This window comes from Euphorbia lathyris, chromosome 8 (assembly GCF_963576675.1).
Source record: "Euphorbia lathyris chromosome 8, ddEupLath1.1, whole genome shotgun sequence".
Classification (NCBI taxonomy): domain Eukaryota; kingdom Viridiplantae; phylum Streptophyta; class Magnoliopsida; order Malpighiales; family Euphorbiaceae; genus Euphorbia; species Euphorbia lathyris.
The window spans coordinates 35893999-35904502 of NC_088917.1; the positions used below are offsets into that span (position 1 = coordinate 35893999).

Consider the following 10504-nt stretch of genomic DNA (forward strand, 5'->3'; position numbering starts at 1 on the left):
ATACATTTGAAATTCTCCTTAAAAAATGACATAATTTCACCCATGCATATATTAATATCTAACATTAAAATTCTCTTTCAATTTAAAACCTTGTTAACTTCAAATTCATGAAAAATAATTTAGTTAATCTTTTGTATACAATCTCCAAAAGTCATGGATTTAGAACACTATAATTCACACTTAAAGGAAATTTTTCCTTAACGGAAGCTACCAAATTGTCAATTGGTGTTAACAATTAAATATGGGAAAAGTGAAAAAAAAAATGATAGAAATTCTACTATGAATGGTGTGTCCTTATAACTTCCAATAATCTAAATATATATTAAGATTGATCCAATAAGAAAATACTGAGACAGTATATAATATAACAAATAAGTTTCCTCTATACTATTATTTTTTATAAAAAAACTACATGATTAAGCCATTAGCTATGGCACGATTAGTATGAAGACGAGTAGTTTCATACACAGGAAGTTCCTCACAATAACGATATTTTCCGATGACAGAAAGATGATCAATTTCAAATAAATCTGAACTCGAATAACTCGCAGCATCATCGTCATCTTCTTCTTCATCTTCCAAGTGATGAACATTTTTCATGATTTGATCCTCATTTTTCTTCTGATTATGATGGTATTTCCTCAACAAATCTCTGGCAACTTTTTCCACTCTTCTGCTATTCTCCATTGCACGGTACTTCAACTCATTATCACTTTTCTTAGACTGAGATTTCCCAATTTTCCAGGCCGTCGGTACAGAAACAGACATCAGACTAGATGATTGTTCTTCTTCATACAAGGATTTGTGCCCACACGGTCTGCAATCTTCATCGACGATAACGCTAACGGGGTAAAATCGGACGCTCCTTTTAACTCCGTCGCGACATTTCTCCGATTTACTTAAGCATGATCTTGAAAACGATGAGGCTGATGAACAAGTTGATGTCTGTCCCGACTTAAACTTCCGCTCTTGGTCTACGGAAGGATTTTTCGATTTTTTTGAATTTGTGTTAGGGAAGATTGAATTGATGAAATTGGAAAGCTTACCACCGGGGGAAATTGGCTGTTTTAGCTTCTTGAGATTGTTGTAAATCTTTAATGCTCTTGATTTGGACTTGAATATACTCTCATTCATCTTAGGGGTTTCGTCATTTGAAGAACTGTAATGATAATCGCCAAACAGAGTAGTCTCTGTTTTGTGTGGCGGAGCAGAGACGGTTGTTCTGACAGGCTTAGGCCTAATTGGTAGAGCGGACGAAGAGGATTTTGATTTTGATTTTGATTTTGAAGTGTAGATGGAATCTGTATCGGAGGATGAGAAACCGCCGGAGCTAGAATCAGAAGAGATGGAAGTGGAGCTGAAGAAGATAGCATCCTGATCCTGGTCTAGATCATAGCGTGATTTAGGAATGTTGGTGAGGTTGTGATCAATCCATTTGTCAAAATTGAAAGTAGGAAGATTGGTTTGCTTTTTGGGCATTGTGTGTGTGTAGAAATTGGGATCTGGATGGATATCAGAGTCAGTTTCAGAGATAGAACGGTAGATATGATCAAGGAGAGTAGATGAGAAAGATGGGTTATGCATCATTTGAGACAAAGGTTCAGAGATTGTTTAATTTTGTCTATATAGAGAGGATCAAAAGCTGCAAAAAGGAAAGACAAATCAAATCAAAACGCAGAGGCGAAGAATGATATTTGATGATGCAAAAAAGAAACCAAAATGGCACGCCTGACTACAATAATTCTTTTCTTTCTTGAAGATAGATGAAGAGAGAGAGGGCTTTATAAAGAGGAGGTGACATGCGCGTGCATTACCCCTTGCCAGTTTGCCATTTGCTTACGTGGCACTCTTCTTTAATGCCAAATATATACAATATTTCTTTTGATGGTTCCACTTTCTAAATTCGAATTTGATCTTGTAGAAATTAAATTTGTATTTCAAGTTTTTCCTAAATAGGAGAAATTATTTATTTTTCCGTGGGTCCATATGTTGCTGTTAGAATATGATAATAATGGCCAAAGTAAGTAGACACATATGGTAATTTCTAATTTAATCATCTAACGTTATACTAATTGTTTAACTTAACTAGAAATCTTGATAATCATCATCTTATAATCATTGATTCATCTGTCGTTATTATTATTATGAGTTATGAGTTATGAGTTACGAACTTACCAGATAAACAAATACTGATAGGAAGGAAAAATTATACTTATTAAGCACCAAAATTTTTATGGATGATAAATTTTATAAGATTAATAGTCTAGTTCTATAAAAATAGACATCTAATTTTTTTTTGGCAGGCGGACATGATATGCTTGGAATATTGAGCAACAACATTGGTTTGGTGATCAAGGAATTACACAAGAAAGGTGTGATGGAGCTGCTAACTTTTCTATAAATTTAAGGTGACAAAATGCTTCTGGATTGATGAAAATATTTCATGCAAAATTCTTATGGATGGGATTGAGTGGATGATAATTTTTTCAGTTGGGATATGGTGGATTTGTAGGACGACGCGGAATGGGCGTCTGTTTGCTAAATGAGGGACGCCGAAAGTACTGCCGTGTAATCGCTGCCGCATACACTAAATCCAATCCGATGAAACCAAGGCAGAAATGTGTGAGACTGTTGCGTTGGAATCCGCCTATAATAGACAAAAATCAATACGGATGGTGTGAGCAAAGGAAACCCATGGGCTGTTTCGGCAGGCGGCATTATTCATGACTGTACGGGAAATTAGCAGGGTGGTTCCTTGTTAATTTGGGGATATGTTCGGCTTTATTGGTAGAGTTATGGGATCTGTATTTTAAAATAAGTTTGGGGTGGGATAGTGGATTTACATGAGTTATTGTAGAGATGGACTCGGAATTAGTTGTAGAATTTATGCAGAGTCGGACTACATTGCACCACCCACTGGGCTAGCTAATTCGCGAGTGCAAACGATGTGTATCGAGAAGGTAACAAGCTGCTGACTGGATAGCAAATTTCGCAGGCTCCTATGCCCTGGGTCATTACGAATGTGGTGCATCTCCTGCAGACCTTCAGAACATTCTCCTTGAAGACCGGCAAGATTAGACTTCGGTTCAAATAGTTGTACATTATGATAAACTTAGTTCTGACTGTCTTTTCTAATAGTTAAAATTAGTTGTTTATATGTTTGACATGTTCATAAGAAAATGGAGTTAGGACAAAAAAAAAAAAAAAAAAAAAAAAGAAAGCGGGCATATGTAATGTAGGAGTTGTTTTTGGTAGAACTAATAAGTGTAGTGTTAATGATGAGGCAGCTTTGAACATTATTACCATTCAACCTATTTTGTTGAAACAACCACACTTTAATTAATTATTCTGTTTGCTTTTCAATTAACTTCCCTTTTATTTTCAAATACTAAGCATATGGTAGGTACATTCTTATTCAAGATTAATTTTTATGCACATGTACGATATTTATGATTTAAAATTAATAATAATAATAATAGTATTCATTATGTCAGCTATAAAAAAAAAAATTAGTTATTTGTATATATAGGTGAGTTTAAGTTATGGAAATAAATAAATATATAAAAGGACAAATAAGAGACGAAGGTTCGTTGCTGTTGGCTTATGCAGGAGATCTCTATTGAGTTGGCAGTCATCACAAATAAATGATACTAAATTTTATGAAAAAGAGAAGCAACAAGAAGAAGAAAAAAAAAAATCATCTTATTATTGAATGATGAATATAGGCAAAAAGCATCATCATGCCCTTAACTTTCAATTTTTTTTTTGTTTATTAAACTCTTTATCATTTATTTGGATACAATCATTTAATTTTTGTCCCATTAAATCTTTAATAACAAAAAAAAAAAAAATTGAAATTAGAACATAAAACTCAGTTAACCGAGGGTTATTAATTGTACATGCATTAGAAATTCGTATTTTTTCACTGTTTAAAAGCAGTTTTGGATGTGTAATGCCACTATAGAAAAACTTTAAAAATCTTAATTGAAATTATAAAAAATATTTTTTTATAATTTCAAATATAGGTTAAATTAATAACGTTTTTTAATAGAATTAGATGTTCGTAACTTATTAATTTAATAAGTAATGGTTTAATGAGACCAAAACTAAATGATCAGAATTTAATATATTTAAATAAAAAATTACTAAGATTTAATATATTTAAATTACCATGAATATATGCGTGATAATACACACCGTTATCAAATGGAGACTAGCTGTTACTAGGGTAGAAGAGATAAAGCTAAAAAAAAAATTATGGAATTTGTATACCGATTTTTTTTTTTCCCTTTATATTTTCCGTTAGGTAAATAGAGATTTTAATTTTAGTTGATATTAGGTGTCGTGGAATAATTTAATAGAATCGTGAGGGACAGTTTTATGAAAATATTTTAATTTCCTTTCATTGGAAATTGGATAAAGTGGAAGACGGTGGCATCTTAGGAATTATATATGGAGATATTATTCCAATATTTGGTATATGCAATGAACATTAAAACAAAATGGATTATTTTGCAATATATAAACATGTAGTAATTTACAACACACCACATGGATAATTTGTTTAGATGGGCCGGTTAATGTAGAAATCAGAATCACATATTGCTTTCAATTTATTCATTTATCCCTTATGAGAGCAAATTACATTTATGACCATTAAACTTTACCTCAACTAACATTATATTCATTAAACTTCAAAACTTAATATAAAAGTCACTCTGTTATAATTCTTAGAAAGAGAAAGTGAATGTTTAGAAAGAGAAAACGCTGGAAATTGTAATTTTAGAAAATAAAAAATGTTAAATATAATTCTAAACAACTTTAGTTTTTGAAGGTTTTCATTTTGAGATCGTCAAATGCCATTTTGATGTGTTAATTGAAGTTTAGTATTCATAATGTTAGAAAGTGTAAAGTTAAGTCATAATAATCATGAATTAATGAGACATAATACAAATCCTAGGTCTCTGATACCAATCAATGATTTTTACTCAATTAATCATATAGGCTCAAACACGGGGTTATCGGGTTATCTCTTGAAGTGTATATTAACATTAAGTATGCAACAGAATAACTCGAACCACGAACTTGCATTACCGGTCATATTGTTCCCATGCCAAAATTATTCATGAGGAAGAACAGTTAATCCACAATCTAATAACGAAGTCTTCTTGTAAAGAGATAGAAAGATGGGAGCCGAATGCTAGAGAGAGAGAAATTGTTCTCTTAATTCTCATTTTTATGTCCGATACGGATTAATGATGAGTGAGTTAGTTTTAATCGTAAACTAACAAAGAAGTTTATTCTCTAGCTAAACTAGAAGGATTTAATCCTAGTATTCACAGTCTAAACTCGTAGGAAATCATGAATCCCCATTGTTGAAGGTGTAAAACCTTAACAAAAGCTTCAAAGAGAAGATAATAATTTTAATTAATGAAAAGTTAAATGATTACAAAGAAAGAGATGAATTTATATATGTCAAAACTTAATTGACAAATTACATAAAGTTCAAATTACATAAATAATTAAAGGGGTCAAGTTAAGGGTAAAATAGGTTGATATGGTACGAAATATGAGATGAGCTTAAGGAAGTAAGTCCAAGCCCATTATCTCGTGCCATTGGTCAACCCACTCAGGATTCAAATGGCTTTTCCGAAAGCAATAAGGAGAAAAGACATTGGATCTCAAAATACGCGCCAAAATCACTCATTGCGGGAATTTGGCTTCCGAACCAATCTAATGATGACACGTGTATCCAAGCACAAACTCAGATGTCTATAAATAGCGTCAAGTTCAAGAAGATAGGTACATAATTCTAAATACTAGAATACTATTACATTCTCCTAAATTACGTATTCCGTATCCTAATTTAGGCATCAGAGAGGGTTTGCTGGTTACCGGTCCCCTGTCTGGCCGTTTATTATTTTCCAGGTCATTGGAAGCTTCAAATAAGCAACATTCAAGGATATTCCGATATCATAGGTTAAGCATAAATTGGTGGCAAGCTTGTAAATAGGGCACTGCCATGAGTTGTAAATGAGGGGTGATAAAGTTGTAATTAGGAGAAAAGTGGAGTGAGGGTCAAATCTGTTTTTTAAAGCATTTTCCAACTCCACACGGCGTGGGATATATTTCGAAAATCCACACTGCGTGTGGGTTGGCTGCTGAGTTTCTGATGTTGATTTTTAACATCCACACGTCGTGTGGAATTCCCACACTGCATGTGGGGTATGTTTTTCACATAATCACCTTTCTCCTTACTCTGATATGTTTCCTTTTTTATCCGGCTTCTTTCACCACTCGTCTTCTCTCATCTAGTCGACTAGATGTCCGCATAAGTCTAACTTAGCCCCTTTATATAGGCTAATGTTTTCTTGTTCCATAAGGATTAGATAACATAAATAATATTCCAATTTCTTTACTAAACTAGTATTTTCATTAAATAACTACTCCATCCATATTAAAATAATTGTCACATCTTTAAAAAAAATTATTATTTCATATTATTTGTCACTTTTAGGAGGTGTTTTTCTCATGCTCATGCTTGCACTTTCACTTCAAAATTAAGAGTTTTAGGTGTTTGGTAAGTAACCTCGTGTTTGTTTGTACACCTGAAAAGTAGCATTTTACAAATGTATGGAATCTCTGCTTTTTTGAAAATCAGCTTTTTTGAAAAACAGTTTTTTTTTCCAACAGCAACAACAAATAGTATGTAAAACAAACAGACCCTTAGTTTCCAAAGTATTTTTTCATATTTTATCCTTATTAATGAGTTTAATACTAATTGTATTTTTTTTGTCATTTTACATTTTTAATATATTAAGAGTGATTCAATTTAATAAGTGAGACAAAATAAAATAATGATTATTAATTAAAAAAAGATAAATGATAGTATTTTAATTTTTATAAATTTAATGCAAATCAATCTTTCTTTTAATATATATATGATTTGGTCGAATATGATAATTATTTTGAAATAGAAGAAATACTAAATTATATATGTTTAATGCAATTAATATTTTTAATTATTTAATAACACAATTAGATATAAAACTCGTATTCGTAATCCATATGAATCCAAATTAATATCCGCAGATAAATCCTAAACTTGTGGTTTTTTTGGTTAATAATTTAAAGCAATAAGATCTCCTTCCACCAACTAAAGAAAAATATGACATTCTTTCAAAACTTGTAATTGTGCGAATATATACTTTTTTTCAATTTCATATATAATCTAATGGAGTTAGGCTATGTTTACTTTGTTTTTTCCACCATTAGATAGTGATAAACTTTGATAAAATAAACTCATCCAATCTAAATGTGGAATCCGCCCTTAGTTAATGAGAATGAATATATTCGGACATCAAAAAAGTTAGTAGTAATTATCATTTAAAAGGATTTCAGAATTATGGGAAAATTGGTGGAAACTAAACTACCATATACTTAATAGAACATATTATAGATGCAAATGTAAATTATTATAAGAAATTAGTCAGACTGACTGTGGGTTTATGGAGGGACCCGTTGAGATATTTTTGAACTTGAAAGTGGGAACAACAAGAAAGAGCTTTAATCATGGGATATAACTTTCATTTTTGAGTTTTAACCATCCTAGTAAATGTAAATGTAAATGTAATTAATGAGAAGAGGGAGCCTGCAAAATTGATGTTTTTAATCATGCAAATTTTAATCTGGGAGCCTATTTTACTTTCTCTATTCAATAACGCTCCTAATTCAGTTTTTCAACATTAATTTTTGCTTATTTCTTTAAGGCAAAAAAAACATACTCCATCCATTCTCAATTAAGTGTCATTTTAGAATTTTCACACAAATTAAAAAAACACAATTAATATGCACGTTAATTAATAAATTTACATGGATTAACTAAATAAAAATTATCTCTCCTACAATGATTGGAGAAGAAACTTCGAAAGCTTAAAAAAACACATAAATCAAGACAAAATTTAAATGCTTAAGGGGGTGTTTGGTAGCTGCTTTTCGACCTCCTGTTTGCCTTTTCACTTTGAAAATGAGAGTTTAAGGTGTTTGGTTAGAGACCTCCTGTTTGCCTTTTGTAGCCGAAAAGTAGCTTTTTATAAAAGTAGAGAATCCCTGCTTTTTGGAACAGCAGCCTTTTCAAAAGGCAAACAGCAAACTGTAGCAGGAAACAACAAACAGCAACAGTAAACAGCAGCTAAAACAAACGGACCCTAAACCAAAAAACTATACTAAATTTTATTGAAAAACGAAAACGACACTTCTTTGAGAATGGAGGGCGTAATTAAGTCTCTCAACTTTACATGTTTTAGGGTATTGCTATATACCGCAATATTTTTTCCAACCACCGCACTATTTTGACAATTATGCCCTCCTCATAATTTAAACTCAAAAACCAAAACTTTTTTTTCCTCTCTTTCTCTCCCAAGCCTAAAAACCCTAATTGGACGAAAATGGACCCGAGCATTTCCGAAGACCATGATTTCGTACACGAGGTAATCATACGATATAAATTAAAATTAAAATTTCGTTTTTTAATTTTTTAATTTTTTTTTAATTGGATTTGGCCTAAACGGGCGTCGGATGCTGCTCGTCCGCACGGCCGAACGGACGAACTGCCCGTTCGGCCGTGCGGACGAGCAGCATGCGTCGCTCGTTTGGCCTACGGAACGAGTGGCATGCGCCGCTCGTTCCACCAGCCGAACGAGCAGAGCGAGCTGCCCGTTCCGCCGTCGGACGAGCGGCGTGACCTGCCCGTTCCCACGTACGGTGGAACGGGCAGGCTGCCCCTTTAGGCATAATTTGCCCAATTTTTTACATTTTAACCGGGCAGCCTGTCCGTTTAGCCTATACGAGGCCCGAACAAGCTCGGAATTGTAACTTTTAACCTGACTAAGCCCTAAATTTATATTTTTAAATTTTTACATGTATTGTTAATACCTATTATGCAACCGAATGCCATTTTTTAACATTTTTGTGCGTATTGTTAATACATATTATGCATTTTTTATATATTCAGGAACCGTTAGAAGATTGGCAGCCGGACGACATTGATTACAGTTCTCGTTTTATAACGGACACTGTTTTCGCTTCGTGTGAAGATGTTGTTACTTGGGCAAAACAGGTAGCTATTCGAATTGGGTTTGAGATTACAATATCTTCGCATAAAAATAGTGGAAAGCAAAAGCAATTGAGATGTTCACGGTGTGAACGCTACAGAGGGAAAACAGATGACACATGGTTAATACGAAAAACGAAAACTAAAGCGTGCAGGTGTAAATTTGAGATTAAAGCCTATCAACGGTCAGACCTTACTGGTTGGGGGATAAAGGCTAAGGCTGGATTAACTGGTCAGCACAATCATTCATTACGTGTGTATCCAGAGGGAAGTCGGCAGATGAGCGGACTTAGTATCGCATCTAAATTAATCGTTTGTGATATGAGTTCGGCTCAAGCAAAGCCTTGTGCTATTTTAGCAGCCGTTAAAGAAAAGCATCCTGAAGACCACCCAACAATTAAACACGTCTACAACTATAGAGATAAGATGAGGAAGGATGGGTTTGAAGGTAGAGACTTGGCTAGTCAGTTCTATCATATCGCTCTCGAGAATAAGTATGCTCATTATATGCAAACTGAGGGTGATTCCAGCGTCATTACATATGTGTTTATGGCACATCCAGAATCAGTAGATTTATTCAGGACTTATCACTGGTACATCGGCATTGATTCCATGTACAAAACCAACAAGTACAAAATGCCATTTGTTGAAATTGTTGGGATGACGCCTTGCAATAACAATTTCAAGATCGCATATGCCATCATTAAAGATGAGACTGAAGGAAGTTATCGTTGGGTCCTGCAACGGCTGAGGGTTTTGATTGGGTTTGATCTCAACCCGACTGTTATCGTCAGTGATAGGGAATTGGGGTTGTTGAAACCGATTCTGGAGGTTTTCCCACATACAACACATTTGCTATGCACCTGTCATATAAACAAGGATGTAGAAGATCAGACGTACAGAATTATGGGAGACAAATCAATTGCCGGTAAATTCAAGAATGGAAAATGGAGAACATTAATTGAATCTTTATCCATTGCGGAGTACGAGGAAAATCTGGGCAAGATGCAGGATTCGATGAGCAGGTACCAAACTCTTATATGCCAGGCAACTCATATCAGGTATTTTCAATAGGTTCTATTGGAAGATGTTTGTATTCTTATCATGTATTTGTAAATCTCAGTCAACTGATAGTATGTTTATGTTCTTATTAGATACATGCTTGAGCAGTCTAGGCTTCATAAAGGAGTCTCTTACTCCGGATTCCCCTTTAACCACCTGGTATGCAAAGTCTCACACTACTGCATGCAACTGATCAATGTTGAGTTAGCTCGCATGAGAAGTTTGAGCCATGAAGTGAATGCGCGTTGTGGATGTGTATTGAGAACCTCTCATCAGATACCATGTGCATGCGAGATCAAACAAGCTTATGAGTCTGGCGATATGATCAGT

The 10504-nt window shown here is 33.7% G+C and overlaps 1 protein-coding gene across 1 annotated transcript; it reads right to left on the bottom strand.

Annotated features, from left to right (window-relative positions):
• Window positions 1–296: 296 nt before the first annotated feature.
• Window positions 297–1743, bottom strand: LOC136202999 (protein BIG GRAIN 1-like A). Its single transcript, XM_065994027.1, has one exon. It carries the CDS (start codon window positions 1585–1587, stop codon window positions 409–411), a length of 1179 nt encoding a protein of 392 aa, XP_065850099.1. The 5' UTR covers window positions 1588–1743; the 3' UTR covers window positions 297–408.
• Window positions 1744–10504: the final 8761 nt, after the last annotated feature.

Excerpts from the sequence above, each read along its gene's own strand:
- LOC136202999 (XM_065994027.1), bottom strand. The coding sequence starts at position 1,587 with ATGATGCATAACCCATCTTTCTCATCTACTCTCCTTGATCATATCTAC.